This window comes from Bos indicus x Bos taurus, chromosome X (genome assembly GCF_003369695.1).
Source record: "Bos indicus x Bos taurus breed Angus x Brahman F1 hybrid chromosome X, Bos_hybrid_MaternalHap_v2.0, whole genome shotgun sequence".
Classification (NCBI taxonomy): domain Eukaryota; kingdom Metazoa; phylum Chordata; class Mammalia; order Artiodactyla; family Bovidae; genus Bos; species Bos indicus x Bos taurus.
In genome coordinates, this window is record NC_040105.1 from 12,572,243 (window position 1) to 12,590,099 (window position 17,857).

Sequence of the window (17,857 nt, forward strand, 5' to 3'; positions counted from 1 at the left end):
GCTTTCTTTATAGTCCAATTCTCACATCCATACATGACCACTGGAAAAACCACAGCTTTGACTAGAGACCTTTGTTAGCAAGTAATGTCTCTGCTTTTTAATATGCTGTCTAAGTTGGTCATCGCTTTTCTTCCAAGGAGCAAGCATCTTTTAATTTCATGACGGCAGTCACCATCTGCAGTGATTTTGGAGCTCAAAAAAATAGTCTCTCACTGTTTGCATTGTTTCCCCATCTATCTGCCATAAAGTGATGGGACCAGATGTCATGATCTTAGTTTTTGGAATGTTGAATTTTAAGCCAACTTTTTCACTCTCCTCTTTCACTTTCATCAGGAGACTCTTTAGTTCTTTTTCACTTTCTGCCGTAAGGGGTTAGAGAATGTGAATATAACTATCATGCCATGGAAAAATACATATTAACATATTTTAGCCCAAATTAATCTCAGAGGACCTACATTAGCACATACGGTAAGTAAATCGAGAAAGAATGAAAGGAATTTAATACAGTGATTGTCTTTTTCTTCAGCTGCTTTCAAAATTGTGAAAACCTGGCTTGGTCCAGAAGCAGTGAGTTTGTTGAAGTTTACGAGTAAAAATGACATCCAAGACTATGTCAGTGTAGAATACCTGCCTCCTCACATGGGTGGAACTGTAAGTACAGTACCTAAAACCTGTTTTTAAAATAAGACTGGGTCATGACACATGCATGAGGCTGTATTCTTTCCTCAACAGAAACAGAAAAGCAATATCTAAACATCCTAAGAAAAATTATAAATACTCTAAAACAGCAACCAGGGTTATAGACATTTTTTAATTAAAAATTTTGAGTTGTTAAATTATTTTTGAATAGGTCAAGTTTTTATATGATTTTAAACTGAAAGATAACTCAGTAAAGTATTCAGAAACAAGTATTCAGTAAAAAGTCTTTGTACTGATGTGGCTACCATCCTGTTCTCCTCTCTAGTTTAATTTCTTTTTTTTTTTAATTTCCAGGGATCTGTGTTACCTATATAAAAAAACTATACTAAATATGTAATATATAAACAACTATAGTATTCATATATATATAATTCTTTTTCCCTCCCAATGTGGTTTTAACCAAGTAGTGTATTTATACACTATTGTGTGTGCTGCTTTTTGCTTCATAAAATCTCTTAGAAATCACTCAAAATCATTATGTGATAAGCTGTCTTATTCTTATTCGTGGCTGCATAGTATTCTACTGTCTAGAGATGACCCATAAATTGTATAATGGATGACACTAAATCACTTAATTGCCTTTTGTTGTCTCTTTAGTTTGATTTCAGTTATTTACTGTTGAACAGTTTTTAATTTAAAAGTTAATATATACTATAATATTTTTTGGAAATGATCTTGCTACTTACAAATAAGAGACCAGAAGTAAGTAGCTATGTGTTAAATTTTTAGTACTCCATGGCAATGAAACATAATTGGATAATGACTTTTTTTTAATAAACTGTGAAACCTATGGATTTTGTATGCTTTAGGTTAATTTGATTGATAATACTTCAGTTATTTGATTTTTGCAATCTGCTTTGCACTGGCAAAACTACATTCAACTAGACTCAAAGGAGTAGCAAAATGAAAAGTTTTTGTGTATCCTTTTCTATGTTTTCTTTCATTAGAAAAAAACCTTGAATTGGTAATTTTGGGGGGAAGTTATCAACCTTTTGTTTGTACAATACATATGGAACCTATGAAAGACTGGATAAAGTATCTGAACCAAAATTGACTCTCCACGAGAGTGGTATATTATACAGAAAGTTCTCAGCAGCTTTTGGCAACCAGCTAAGGATGATTTTAAGAAAAGAAAGGAAGAATAGTATGAGGTCCCTAGATAATACTTATGAACTGAGACTCAAATTTATTTCAAAAGATATAAAATATTTATATCCTTATGTCTGAGACTGTTTCCAGACTGTCACAACTGGACGTAGTCCTACAGAGAACTCCACAACACTTCAACTCACTGCAAAGGAAATTGGGTGGGATGAGGGTAACAAAAATAGAAATTTTTTCATATAGAGACATGCACAATTATTTCTTCAGCCAAACTGAACTTTAAACTGGTAATGAGTATCTTGATTCCTAGACATCTGAAAAACCAAATGAAAAGTCTCTTGTTACTGAATGATGGTCATTAAAGATGGTTTCAAAGATGTTTCTTTTTCTTCCCCTAAATATTGATTTCTGTATTTTTTTTAACTTTTATTGTCAGTTTCAGATGTACATCAAAATGAATGAATCAGTTGTACATATATCCACCCTGTTTCAGATTCTTTTCCCATATAGGTTATTGCAGAGTGTTGAGTTCCCTGTTCTATATAGTAGGTTGTTGTTATTAGGTTGGTGCAAAAGTAATTGCAGTTTTGCATTGTTGAACTTTGCCATTTTAAATAGTTGACTTATAGTATTTTGGGTGCACAGCAAGGTGATTCAGTTATACAAATACACATATATTATTTTTGAAATTATTTTCTATCATAGGTTATTAGAAGATATTGACTATAGTTCCATATGCTATACAGTAAAACTTTGTTGCTTATTGCATATCTATTTTTTAATTAGAAATCTAGCATTCTAGTCATACTAAGTCAAACAGGTGGAATCAAAATGTCATAATTTTTTAATATAAATTTATGTCTTTTAATTGGAGGCTAATTGCTTTACAATATTGTATTGGTTTTGCCATACATTGACATGAATCCGCCATGGGTGTACATGTGTTCCACATCATGAACCCCCCTCCCACCTCTCTCCCCATCCCATCCCTCTGGGTCATCCCAGTGCACCAGCCCCAAGCATCCTATATCATGCATTGAACCTGGACCGGTGATTGGTTTCACATATGATAATATACATGTTTCAATGCCATTCTCCCAAATGATCCCACCCTTACCCTCTCCCACAGAGTCCAGAAGACTGTTCTGTACATCTGTGTCTCTTTTGCTGTCTCACATACAGGGTTATCGTTACCATCTTTCTAAATTCCATATATATGCATTAGTATACTGTATTGGTGTTTTTCTTTCTGGCTTACTTCACTCTGTATAATAGGCTCCAGTTTCATCTACCTCATTAGAACTGATTCAAATGTATTCTTTTTAATGGCTGAGTAATACTCCATTATGTATATGTACCACAGCATTCTTATCCATTCGTCTGCTGATGGACATCTAGGTTGCTTCCATGTCCTGGCTATTATAAACAGTGCTGCGATGAACATTGGGGTACACATGTCTCTTTCAATTCTGGTTTCTTCAGTGTGTATGCCCAGCAGTGGGATTTCTGGGTCACAAGGCAGTTCTATTTCCAGTTTTTTAAGGAATCTCCACACTGTTCTCCATAGTGGCTGTACTAGTTTGCATTCCCACCAACAGTGTAAGAGGGTTCCCTTTTCTCCACACCCTCTCCAGCATTTTTTGCTTGTAGACTTTTGGATAGCAGCCATTCTGACTGGCATGAAATGGTACCTCATTGTGGTTTAGATTTGCATTTCTCTGATAATGAGTGATGTTGAGCATCTTTTCATGTTTGTTGTATGGCTTCTTTGGAGAAATGTCTGTTTAGTTCTTTGGCCCATTTTTTGTTTGGGTCGTTTATTTTTCTGGAATTGAGCTGCAGGAGTTGCCTGTATATTTTTGAGATTAATTCTTTGTCAGTTGCTTCATTTGCTATTATTTTCTCCCATTCTGAAGGCTGTCTTTTCACCTTGCTTATAGTTTCCATTGTTGTGCAAAAGCTTTTAAGTTTAATTAGGTCCCATTTGTTTACTTTTGCTTTTATTTCCAATATTCTGGGAGGTGTGTCATAGAGGATCCTGCTGTGATGTATGTCAGAGAGTGTTTTGCCTATGTTCTCCTCTAGGAGTTTTATAGTTTCTGGTCTTACGTTTAGATCTTTAATCCATTTTGAGTTTATTTTTGTGTATGGTGTTAGAAAGTGCTCTAGTTTCGTTCTTTTACAAGTGGTTGACCAGATTTCCCAGCACCACTTGTTAAAGAGATTGTCTTTAATCCATTGTATATTCTTGCCTCCTTTGTCAAAGATAAGGTGTCCATAGGTGCATGGATTTATCTCTGGGCTTTCTGTTTTGTTCCATTGATCTATATTTCTGTCTTTGTGCCAGTACCATACTGTCTTGATGACTGTGGCTTTGTAATAGAGCCTGAAGTCAGGCAGGTTGATCCCTCTAGTTCCATTCTTCTTTCCCAAGATTGCTTTGGCTATTCGAGGTTTTTTGTATTTCCATACAAATTGTGAAATTATTTGTTCTAGCTCTGTGAAAAATACTGTTGGTAGCTTGATAGGAATTGCATTGAATCTATAGATTGCTTTGGGTAGTATATTCATTTTCACTATATTGATTCTTCCAATCCATGAACACAGTATATTTCTCCATCTATTAGTGTCCTCTTTGATTTCTTTCACCAGTGTTTTATAGTTTTCTATATATAGGTCTTTTGTTTCTTTAGGTAGATATATTCCTAAGTATTTTATTCTTTTCATTGCAATGGTGAATGGAATTGTTTTCTTAATTTCTCTTTCTATTTTCTCATTATTAGTGTATAGGAATGCAAGGGATTTCTGTGTGTTGATTTTATATCCTGCAACTTTACTATATTCATTGATTAACCAAAATATCATAATATTTTAGGCAAAAATTCATAAGTTTTCTAAAATATATATATATATTATACATTTACATATGTGTATACTAAAGTTTTTCTACTACACTTGATAAAGGCTTGAGAAAGAGTATACAAAAAAAAAGAGATCCAAAAATTAGAGAACATATACTAAATGAAATGGAAGCCCTGAATATGAAATAGAAAAAGTGAAATATACTAGATAAAACTAAAAGATCATATAGTCAAGTTGTTCTTAAACATGACTGCTCATTAGAAACATATCTGGAGCTCTGGAGAGAAAAAGAAATACCTGAGCATTTGTATTTTTCAAAAAGTTTCAAGATAATTCTGATATGCATCTGGATTTTAAAAAGTGATTACAAGTTTTTTCTGTTAGATCCTAGTTTTGGTGATATGTGAAGTGAAAGTGAAGTGAAAGTCGCTCAGTCGTGTCTGACTCCTTGCGACCCATGGACAGTAGCCCACCAAGCTCCTCTGTCCATGGGATTCTCCAGGCAAGAATACTGGAGTGGGTTGCCATTTCCTTCTCCAGGGGATCTTCCTGACCCAGGGATGGAACCCAGGTCTCCCACATTGCAGGCAGATGCTTTAACCTCTGCGCCACCAGGGAAGCCCTTAAATACAAGAATACTAACATCAAAGATTTCAAAGGGAGGAAAGGAAGCCAGGTTGAAAGAAGAAGGGGGAGGAGGCGGAAGACGGGGGCGAAAGGGGTGGCCTTACAGACGTCTCCTGCCACCTACAGATACCCAGGCGTTATGGGACTTTTCCCAGGGCCTCTAGAGAAGGGAGGACTGGAACTCGGCCCTACCAGAAATCAGAACCAGAATTCGAGTTCTCTGCCAAGAGGAGGTGATCAGTCTCCTATCCTCAGTTCAGGCTGAGGGCCCTTCGACCAGATTCCTGCATCCAGGACCGGGGGATTAGAAAAACGGGGAAGGATAGGAAGGGTTAAGGAAAGGAAAAAGAGAGGGAAGGGGAGAGAAGTCAGTAAAGTCTCTTGTTCCTTACCTGGTCGGGGCACTCTGGCCAGTTGTCCATGTCAGGAGGAGACCAGGGACAAAAGGGTTCCAGTTGCGGCCGCTAGGTCTGGTCCATTGGCAGGCAAGCTGGCCCCTGAGTACCCCGAGTGGTCAGGATGTCAGTCTCAGCGAAGAAGAATCCCACCAGAGTCGCCATTTGTTGCAGGAAGGCAGACCCCTTCCAGGGCCCAAAACTGGGCTCTTGTCTAACACTCAGAAATGAATTGTCCAAGAAGACACATGTGCTGACAAAGCAAGAGATTTTATTGGGAAAGGGCACCCAGGTGGAGAGCAGTAGGGTAAAGGAACCCAGGAGAACTGCTCCTGAGTTTTGGTGATATAGAGGTCTATTATTTTTCTGTACCAATCATGATATAGTGGTATTAAGTGAGTAATACAATCACAAAAGTAAAAGATGTTTATCAGTTTTCACAGTCAATAGCCAGACAAAAAATAAAAGTTAATTACAATTGCAAGCCATAATGGGAACATGATTAACTTAACAATATAAAATAATTACATACAATTTGGCGGGGGCGGGGGGGGGGTGGTCAAGCAGAGTGATGTGGTAAGTAGAAGTGCGTACATGCACATGTTTTCATCCACCCAGCCAGTGTATGTCTTTTGGTTGGTGCATTTAATCTATTTACATTTAAAGTAATATCAATATGTATGATGTTGTCAAAAACCTTTTCTGCATCTACAAAGATAATTATTTGGTTTTTATTCTTCTGTTTGTTAATATGGCATATAACACTAATTAATTGGCTTGCATTGAAGAATCCTTGCATCCCTGGGATAAATCCCACTTGATCATGATGTATTGTTGGATTTAGTTTGCTAGTATTTTGTTGAGGATTTTTGCGTCTGTTTATCTGTGATATTGACCTATAATTTTCTTTTTTTGTGCTCTGTCTGATTTTGATACCAGAGTGATGAAAACCTTTTAGAAGGTGTTTGAGAGTTTTCCTTCCTCTGCAGCAGTTTCAGAAAAATAGGTGATAACTCTTCTCTAAATGTGAGATATAATTCACCTTTGAAGTCATGTGGTCCTGGACTTTGTTGAGCGTTTTTAAAATCACAGTTTCAATATCACTTGTTATTGGTCTGTTCACATTTTCTAGTTTGTCCTGGTTCAGTCTTGGAAGGTTGTGCCTTTCTAAGAATTTGTCCATTTCTTCTAGATTGTCTGTTTTATTGGCACTTGTACTAGTGTAGTAGTAGTCTCTCATGATCCTTTGTATTTCTGTGGTGCTTATAGTAATTTCTTTTTCATTTGTAATTGTACTGATTTGAGCCCTCCCTTTTTTTCATGATGAGTCTGGCTAAAAGTTTATCAATTTTGTGTATCTTTTCAAAGACCCAGCTTTTATTTCTTTTTTTTTTTTTAATTTTATTTTATTTTTAAACTTTACAGTATTATATTAGTTTTGCCAAATATCAAAATGAATCTGCCACAGGTATACATGTGTTCCCCATCCTGAACCCTCCTCCCTCCTCCCTCCCCATACCATCCCTCTGGGTCGTCCCAGTGCACCAGCCCCAAGCTTCCCGTATCCTGCATCGAACCTGGACTGGCAACTCGTTTCATACATGATATTATACATGTTTCAATGCCATTCTCCCAAATCTTCCCACCCTCTCCCTCTCCAGCAGAGTCCAAAAGACTGTTCTATACATCAGTGTCTCTTTTGCTTTTAGTTTCATTCATCTTTTCTATTGTTTTGTCTCCATTTCATTTTTTCGACTCTGATCTTTATGATTTCTTTCCTTATGCTAACTTTGGGTTTTGTTTGTTCCTCTTTCTCTAGTTGCTCTAGGTGTAAGTTTAGGTTGTTTATTTGAAATTTTTCTTGTTTTCTGTGGTAACATCATATTGCTATAAACTTCCCTCTTAGAATTGCTTTTGTTGGTTTGCATAGGTTTTAGATTGTCATGTTTTCATTGTCATTAGTCTCTGCTGCTGCTTCTGTTGCGTCGCTTCAGTCGTGTCCGACCCTGTGAGACCCCATGGACGGCAGCCCACCAGGCTCCCCTGTCCCTGGGATTCTCCAGGCAAGAACACTGGAGTGGGTTGCCATTTCCTTCTCCAGTGCATGAAAGTGAAAAGTGAAAGTGAAGGCGCTCAGTCGTGTCTGAGTCATTAGTCTCTAGGTATTTTTTAATTCGCTCTTTGATTTCTTCAGTGATCCATTGGTTTAGTAACATATTGTTTAGCCTTCACGTGATTGTGTGTGTGTTTTTTTTTTCTTTACAGTTATTACATGTAATTTAATTCTAATCTTACAGTGTTGTGGTCAGAAAAGATGCTTCATATGATTTCAGATTTCTTAAATTTACCAAGGCTTGATTTGTGGCCCAAGATGTGATGTATTCTAGAGAATGTTTCATGTACACTCGAGAAGAAAGTGTATTCTGCTGCTTTTAGATAGAGTGTTATGTAAGTATCAGTTGGGTTTATCTGGTCTAATGAGTCATTTAAGGCCTATGTTCCTTATTGAATTTCTGTCTAGATTATTTGTCCATTGGTGGAAGTGGGATGTAAAGTCCCCCATTATTTTCTGTTTATTTGTTTATTCTCTATTTTTTGTTAAACTTTTTATTTTTTACTGGGATATAGCCAACTAATGGAGAAGGAAATGGCAACCCACTCCAGTGTTCTTGCCTGGAGAATCCCAGGGACAGGGGAGCCTGGTGGGCTGCCGTCTATGGGGTCGCACAGAGTCGGACACGGCTGAAGCAACTTAGCAGCAGCAGCAGCCAACTAACAATATTGTGATAGTTCAGGTGAACAGTGAAGGGTAAAGTCTCCCACTATTGTGTTACTGTTGATTTCCCTTAGCATTTGCCTTGTATATTGAGGGTCTCTGTGTTGAGTGCATATATATTTATACTGTTATATCTTCTTGGATTGATCCCTTGATCATTATGTAGTGTCTTTGTCTTTTATAACAGTCTTTAAAGTCTGTTTTGTCTGATATGAGTATTGCCACTCCAGCTTTCTTTTCATTTCTATTTGCATAGAATATCTTTTTCCATCCTCTCACTTTCAGTCTGTATGTGTTCCTAGGTCTGAAATGGGTCTCTTATAGACAGCATATATATGAGTCTTATTTTTGTATCCATTCAGACAGTTTGTGTTTTTTAGTTGGAGCATTTAACCTATTTACATTTAAGGTAATTATTGATATGTATATTCTTATTGCCACTTTTTAAAATTCTTTTGAAGTTGTTTTTGTAAGTCTTTTTCCTTCCTTTTTTGTTCTCTTCTCATGATTTAGTGTTTGTATTGCTTTTTATTTTGTTTGTGTATCTGTTATAGTTTTCTGGTTCACATTTCCCATAACATTTCTTTAATATTATTTAATTTTGATTGCTCTGGGTCTTCATTGCTGTGCACAGGCTTTCTCTAGTTGCAGAGAGTGTGGGCTACTCTGTAGTTTCAGTGTGCAGGCTTCTCATTGCCGTGGCTTCTCATTGCAGAGCATGGGCTCTAGAGTGCACAGGCTTCAGTAGTTGAGGCTTGTGGGCTCAATAGTTACAGCTCATGGGCTCTAGAGCACAGAGTGGTTGTGGAACATGGGCATTAGTTGCCAGAGGCATATGGAATCTTCCTGGGCTGGGGATTGAACCTGTGTTTCCTGCATTGGCATGCAGATTTTTATCTACCGCACCACCAGGGAATTCTTCCCATAAGGTTTTGATATAGCTATCTATCTATATGTATATATATATATACAACATTGTTTTAAGTTGCTGTTCACTTAATTTCAAATGCATTGCCCATTTTCTGCATTTGTACTCTCCTCACAATTGCCGGTTTTGATACCATATTTGTGTGTGGATGATTTCCTACTTTTACTGTATGTTTACGGGTAAGCTTTCCCATGTAGATTTTCATATTTCTAGGTGTGGCCTTTTTTTTTTTTTTAACACCTAAAGAAGTATCTTTAGCATCTGTTGCAAAGCTGGTCTGGTGATGCTGAATTCACTTAGCTTTTGCTTGTCTGTAATGCTTTTCATTTCTTTGTGGAGTCTGAACAAGAGCCTTGCTGGTTAGAATGTTTTTGGTTGGAGATTTTCTCCCTTTTGTCAGTTTGAATATATCATGCTAGTCTCTTCTGGCCTGCAGAGTTTCTGCTGAAAAATCAGTGGATAACTTTATGGGAATTCCCTTGTATGTTATTTATTGCTTTTCCCTTGTTGCTTTCAATATTTTTTCCTCTGTATTTTAATTTTTGTCAGTTTGATTAATATGTATCTCAGGGTGTTCCTCCTTGGATTTATCCTGCCAGGGACTGTCTACACTTCGTGCTCTTGGGTGACTGATTCCTTTTTCAAGGGAAATTTCGGCTGTAATCTCTTCAAATAGTTCCTCAGGCCCTTCCCTCTTTCTTTCTCATTTCTTATCGTTTTCATTCTATTTTTGTTTGTTCTGCAGCTGTGATTTCCACCACTCTGTCTTCCAGTTCATTTATTCATTCTCTGCCTTAGTTATTCTGCTATTAATTCCTTCTAGTATATTTTTAATTTGTATTGTGTTTTTTGATTTTTAGATTTTTTAAAATTATGATTTATTTTTGGCTGCACTGAATCTTTGTTGCTCTGTGTGGGATTTCTCTAGTTGCAGTAAGGGGGAGCTACTCTTAATTGCAGTACATGGGCTTCTCATCATGGTGGCTTCTCTTGTTACAGAACACAGGCTCTAGGCACACAGGCTTCGGTAGTTGTGGCACATAGGCTCAGTACTTGTTGCTCGCAGCCTCTAGAGTGCACCAGCTTCAGTAGTTTTGGCACATGGGCTTAGCTGCTCCCTGGCATGTGGAATCTTCCCCAACCAGGGATTGAACTCATATTGTCTCCATTGGCAGGTGGATTCCTATCCACTGCACCATTAGGGAGGTCCCAGTTATTGAATTCTTTATCTCTAATTCTTCATTCTCTTAATCTTTTATCTCTTTGTTAAACATTTCTTATATCCTCTCGGTCTGTGCCTCCATTCTTTTCCCAAGATTTTGGATCATCTTTACTATCATTACTCTGAATTCTTTTTCAGCTTGATTGCCTATTTCCTCTTCATTTAGTTGTTCTTGTGGGTTTTTACATTGTTCCTTCATCTGAAACATATTTCTGTGTCATCTTACTTTGTCTAACCTTCTGTGCTTGTCGTGTTTGTGCAGGCTGCAGGATCCTAGTTCTTCTTGTTTCTGGTGCCTGCCCTCAGTGGGTGGGGCCATGTCAAGGGGTGTGTTTAGAGGCGTCTTTGAGCTCAGTAAGGGCTTCCCTGGTAGCTCAGCTGGTTAAGAATCTGCCTGCAGTGCAGGAGACCCCAGTTTGATTCTTGGGTCGGGAAGATCCATTGGAGAAGGGATAGGCTACCCACTCTAGTATTCTTTGGCTTCCTGTGTGGCTCAGCTGGTAAAGAATCTGCTTTCAATGTGGGAGACCTGGGTTCAATCCCTGGGTTGGGAAGATCCCCTGGAGAAGGGAATGGCTACCCACTCCAGTATTCTGGCCTGGAGAATTCCATGGACTGTATAGTCCATGGGGTCACAAAGAGTTGGACATGACTGAGCGACTTTCACTTAACTTCACTTGAGCTCAGTATGACTTGAGGCAGCCTGTCTGATGCTGGGTGGCGCTGTGTTCCTGTCTTGTTGATTGTTTGGCCTGAAGTATTTCAGCTCTGGAACCTGCAGACTGTTGGATAAGGCCAGGTCTTGGTGCCAAAATGGAGACCTCCCTCTGGGAAAGCTCATACCCATCAATATTCCCTGAGGCCTCTGCCACCAGTATTCTTGCCTCCATAGGGAGCCACAGCCAACTTGCACCTCACCAGGAGACTATCCAAGACCCATAAGTAGGTCTAGACTCTTATGGAATCATTGCTTTGCCCTGGGGCCCAGTTTTTGAGACCTGTATGTACTCTCCAAGAGCGAAGGATCTGTCTTCCCCCAGCCCTGTGGAGCCTGCTCAGGTAGTAGACTGCTGGGGCAGTGGTCAGGGTATGTGGACCACCAGGGAGGTAGCCCCTCCTGGAGTCCACCAAGGCAAAGATCAACACATGTTGAAAGAGCCTGCAGTGACAGCCTCACCCTTTACATGCCTCTGAACAATGGCACTTTGCTTCTATGGCGTCCCAGGCTTCTTCCACAAATATTCCTGGTTGTAGAGCTCCACCCTCCTATCCCTTCAGGATTTCTCGTCACCACGGGCAGCAGGCTTTCCCCAGGCCTGCTCTCTCCAGACCCAACGTTCCAGCATCCAGCCTGTTTGCATCTGCAAACACATCTCAGGCTGGGGTGCACAGGGTTGTGGCATGGACCACCCGTGGAGGTCTCACTCTGTCCTGCCTGCCACAGACTGGTTGCTGTGTTCTCTAACTCCTCTTCTGTCCCAGGTAATAGCCCTGCCAATGAGGGGGCTTCCCCAGGTACAGGACCCTCTCTTCTCTTGCACCTCCCTCCTTGGGGTGCAAGATCCCATTCAGCTTCCTGTTTTTTCTTTCTTTCTTTCTTTCTCCCTGGTTATGCAGAGATCTTTGTTGTCCTTTCAGCTGCCCAAAGTCCTCTTCTAGTGTTCAGCATGTACTCTGAAAATTGTTCCAGTTATAGGTGTATTCTTGATGTATTTGTGGGAAGAGGTGAGCTCCATGTCCTCCTACTCTGCCATCTTGACTCCTCCCCCCGAAGCACTATTTTAAACTTCATGTTTCCTGCTTTCCTCTACTGAGGCTTTATATTTCACTTTTAAACCTAGAAAAACAAAGTATGGTTCATTTCAAAAAGTATGTTTCATTTCAGATACTACCCTTGGTTAAAATAACTATTTGATTGGTTTGTTCTGTTAAATAATTTGCCAATACAGTTGTTTCTTAAAACTAGTTTTTACTACATGCGATTAATTTTATTTTTATGGGTAGAAAAAGATATTTTATTTCCCTTCTCTGTTGTTGGAGATTTATTTCCTCAGAATTGCAGTTATAAAAGTAATAGGACTACTGTTCATTAAAGTACACTTTTCCCCTAAATACATACACACTTCCTTAAATAAAGGAAATAATATGAAAGACTGAAAATTACAACAGCACAATGAAAATTAAAAGTATGTCTCCTTTTCCAAATCACTGCGACTCCAATTCCCCCAAGCAGTCACTGCTTCAGAGTTTTTTCTTCTTCTAGAAATACTCAGTCCATTGTTGTTGTTTTTTAATGTAGTCATTATATGCTATGTAGTATATTATTCTGTTGTGGTTTTTTTTATATCATTTATTTTTAGGTCATACCATATTGATTGCTAGAGATCTAATAGATTCTTTAATCCATTGCAGAATATTCCATTGTGTGGATCTAATGATGTATTATTATTACGTTCTCTTTTAAATACCATTAATTTTCTAATCTTTTACCATTACTAACACTGATTCAGTGAATATTCTTATAACGAGTTCTTAATACATGGAAGCAGCAGTATCTGTAGAAGATAAACTCCTTGAGTTGAAATCATTAGGTCAGTTGTTACATTTAGTTTAAACTTCAATAGCTCATTTGTGATACCTGTTACCAATTTCCCTGTAAAGAGATTGTGCCTATTTAATGTGTGAGAATGCTTGAATCACATCCTTGCCAACACCACCTATTTTCCTTATTTTAATCTTTGTCAGTCTCAGGTGAAAAATACTTAACTATGGTTTGAATTTGCATTTTTTTATTGTAAGTGATGTTGAGCATTTTTTAATGGTTTAAAACACAATCTATTTTTTCTGTGAACTCTCCATCATTCCTTTATTCCTTATTTTGTTGAGATGTTACTCTTGTTGATTTTTCTGTATTAAGAAAAAGTGGTTTTTGTTTCTATTATATGTAATACATATTTTCACAGTTACGGACTTTTAAAACATGCTTTGTTTTTTAAGTTTTTTTTTTTTTTTTTTTTAATTTGTGGTTGGTTGATTTATTGGTTGGGTTTTGTTTATGTTGCCATTCAGAAATGTTTCCCTTTATTGTTTATTTTCTATTGGCGTATAGTTGATTTACAGTGCTTATTGAGAGTGAAAATGAAAGTTGCTCAGTTGTGTCTGACTCTTTGCGACCCCATGGACTATACAGTCCATGGAATTCTCCAGGCCAGAATACTGGAGTGGGTAGCCTTTCCCTTCTCCAGGAGATCTTCCCAACCCAGGGATTGAACCCAGGTCTCTCTCATTGAAAGCGGATTCTTTACCAGCTGAGCCACAAGGGAAGCCAAAGAATACTAGAGTGGGTAGCCTATCCCTTCTCCAATGGATTTTCCTGACCCAGGAATCAAACTGGGGTCTCCTGCATTGCAGGCAGATTCTTAACCAGCTGAGCTACCAGGGAAGCCCTAAACTACTGCCCCCCACCACGTCCTGCAAATTAGAGAGTAGTTCTTATTGTTTAGTAGCTAAGTCATATCTGACTCTTTTGCGACCCCATGGACTGTAGCCCACCAGGCTTCTCTGTCCATGGGATTCTCCAGGCAAGAATACTGGAGTGGGTTGCCATTCCCTTCTCCAGGGGATCTTCCCAACCCAGGGATCAAACCTGGATCTCCTGCATTAGAGGCGGATTCTCTTCCACTGAGCCACAGTTCAGGTATACAACAAAGTGATTCAATTATACATATACATACATCTATTCAAAAGAGGAGAGTGAAAAAGTTGGCTTAAAGCTCAACATTCAGAAAACGAAGATCATGGCATCTGGTCCCATTACTTCATGGGAAATAGATGGGTAAACAGTGGAAACAGTGTCAGACTTTATTTTTGGGGGCTCCAAAATCACTGCAGATGGTGACTGTAGCCATGAAATTAAAAGACATTTACTCCTTGGAAGGAAAGTTATGACCAACCTAGATAGCATATTCAAAAGCAGAGACATTACTTTGCCAACAAAAGTCCATCTAGTCAAGGCTATGGTTTTTCCAGTGGTCATGTATGGATGTGAGAGTTGGACTGTGAAGAAAGCTGAGTGCCGAAGAATTGATGCTTTTGAACTGTGGTGTTGGAGAAGACTCTTGAGAGTCCCTTGGACTGCACGGAGATCCAACTAGTCCATTCTGAAGGAGATCAGCCCTGGGATTTCTTTGGAAGGAATGATGCTAAAGCTGAAACTCCAGTACTTTGGCCACCTCATGCGAAGAGTTGACTCATTGGAAAAGACTCTGATGCTGGGAGGGATTGGGGGCAGGAGAAGGGGATGACAGAGGATGAGATGGCTGGATGGCATCACTAACTCGATGGACGTGAGTCTGCGTGAACTCCAGGAGCTGGTGATGGACAGGGAGGCCTGGCGTGCTGTGATTCATGGGGTCACAAAGAGTCGGACACGACTGAGCGACTGAACTGAACTGATTCTTCAAGTTATTTTCCTATTTAGATTATTACAGAATATTGAGTAGAGTTCCCTGTGCTATACAGTAGATCTTTGTTCATTATTTATTGTATTTTATTAAATTTATTTATTATTTAATTAAAGGATAATTGCTTTACAGAATTTTGTTGTTTTCTGTCAAACATCAACATGAATCAGCCTAGGTGTACATATGTCCCCTCCCCTTTATTTATTTTAAATACAGCAGTGTGTATATGTCAGTCCCAAACTTCCAATTTATTCTTCCCCTCCCATCTTTTCCCTTTTGTTACTATAAGTTTGATTTCTAAGTCTATGAGCTTGTTTCTGTTTTGTAAATAAATTCAATTGTATCTTTTTTTTTTTAGATTTTGCATATAAATGATATCATATGATATTTATCTTTCTCTGACTGACTTCACTTAGTATGATCATCCCAGGTCCATCCATACTTCTGCAAATGGCATAATTTCCTTATTTTTAATGGCTGAGTAATACTGAGCAACTGGACTCAACTCTCAACTTACTATCTCACAGTTTTCCTTTTTCTGCTCCTCTGAGCCTAGGTGTTGAGGAGTAAAATTGCTGCTCTGCCTCTCATTGATTATCTGGAGAAATAGCCTGCTATCCAAATTTCAGTATGACAAAGAGCATGAAAGGTGACATAGAAATCCAGAATACTTTCCTTTTAGAAAGTGGACAGAGAGTTCCAGTTTCTGGTTTTGCACATTAGATGCTTGGAAGTTGCTACCTGTCCTAAAAGTAAAAAGCTGAAGAGAGTGATGACAGCAACAGCTCTTCTTGAATTCATGAGACAGGGGTAGACCCAAGGCAGACTACTTAGAGAGACAGTCAAGTCTATGTAGGGAGTCTAGGTTTTCCAGAGTGGAGACTCACTGCAGGAGTTAAAAACCTAAATGGCAATTGATCGATTGCTGGAGGCTCACTGGAAAATTCTCAGAGTTAACAACTCCAAGGGATCCAGTAACAGGAGGGCCTCCACAACACTATGACATTTACCTCCAGGAGCTCCACCGGATTTCTTCAGTAAATACTAGGGAAAAATCTCCTAAAACTTCCTGCAGGGGGAGCTGGAAGAAGAGCCATTTTGAAATAAATACACCAGAGGACTCAGTTCTGCCATCAGGGGAAACCAGTTAACCAGAGCCTACCCTCCTGTGGCATTATTATCAGAACCTAAGGCGATGGCACCCCACTCCAGTACTCTTGCCTGGAAAGTCCCACAGACGGAGGAGCCTGGTGGGCTGCAGTCCATGGGGTCGAGAAGAGTCGGACACAACTGAGCAACTTCACTTTCACTTTTCACTTTCATGCATTGGAGAAGGAAATGGCAACCCACTCCAGTGTTCTTGCCTGGAGAATCCCAGGGACAGGGGAGCCTGGTGGGCTGCCGTCTATGGGGTCACACAGAGTCAGACACAACTGAAGCGCCTTAGCAGCAGCAGCAACTGACCTAGACAGCATATTCAAAAGCAGAAACATTACTTTATCAACAAAGGTCCATCTAGTCCGTCTAGTCAAAGCTGTGGTTTTTCCAGTAGTCATGTATGGATGTGAGAATTGGACTATAAAGAAAGCTGAGCACCAGAGAATTGATGCTTTTGAATTGTGGTGTTGGAGAAGACTCTTGAGAGTCCCTTGGACTGCAAGGAGATCCAACCAGTCCATCCTAAAGGAAATCAGTCCTGAATATTCATTGGAAGGACTGATGCTGAAGCTGAAACTCCAATGCTTTGGTCACCTGATGCGAAGAGCTGACTCTTTGGAAAAGACCCTGATGCTGGGAGAGATTGAAGGCAGGAGGAGAAGGGGACGACAGAAGATGAGATGGTTGGGTGGCATCACCGACTCAATGGACACGAGTTTGAGCAAGCTCTGGGAGTTGGTGATGGACAGGGAAGCCTGGCGTGCTGCAGTCCATGGGGTTGCAAAGAGTTGTACACGACCCAGCAACTGAACTGACTGAATATTCTATTGAGTATTTGTACCACATCATCTTTATTTATTTCTCTGTCTGGACATTTAGGTTGCTTCCAGGTCTTGGCTGTTGCAAACAGTGCTTTGGTGAATATTGGGGTGCATGTAACCTTTTGAACATGGTTTTCTCCTAATATGTGCACAGGAGTGGGATTGCTGAATCATATGGTAGCTCTGTTCTTTTTTTATAAGGAACCTCCATACTGTTCTCCATAGTGGCTATCCCAGTTTCCATTCCCACCAACAATTCATGAGGATTCCCTTTTCTTCAAACCCACTCCAGCATTTATTGTTTGCAGACCTTTCGATGATGGCCATTTTGATTGATGTGAGGTGATAGTTCATAGTTTTTTTGTTAATTTATTTTTTAATTGGAGGATAATTTCTTTCAGAGTTCTGCTGATTTCTGCCATACAACACTGCAAATAAGTCATAACTATGCATGCACACACACACATATACACATATCCCCTCCCTCTTGAACCTCCCTCCCACCCCTTCATCCCACCCCTCTAGGTTGTCACAGAGCACCAGGCTGGGCTCCCTGTGTTATATAGCAGTTTCCCACTAGCTCTCTGTGTTACACATGGTAGTGTATATATGTCAGTGCTATTTTCTGAATTCATTCCACCCTCTCCTTCCCCCAGTGTGTCCACAAGTGCGTTCTCTTCATCTACATCTCCATTCCTTCCCTGCAAATAGGTTCAATAGTAGCATTTTTCTAAATTCCATATATGTGTGTTAATATATGGTATTTGTCTTTCACTGTCTGACTTACTTCACTCTGTATACA

At 39.2% G+C, this 17,857-nt stretch overlaps 1 protein-coding gene across 2 annotated transcripts in view; it reads left to right on the forward strand.

Annotated features, from left to right (window-relative positions):
• The window catches only part of MOSPD2 (motile sperm domain containing 2), an 84,377-nt gene that overhangs the window by 37,290 nt on the left and 29,230 nt on the right, over positions 1–17,857 (forward strand). For both annotated transcript variants that reach the window (XM_027533289.1, XM_027533291.1), the window contains exon 8: positions 527–651. In XM_027533289.1, coding sequence (XP_027389090.1) covers positions 527–651 — 125 coding nt within the window. The remainder of the gene's footprint in view (positions 1–526; positions 652–17,857) is intronic.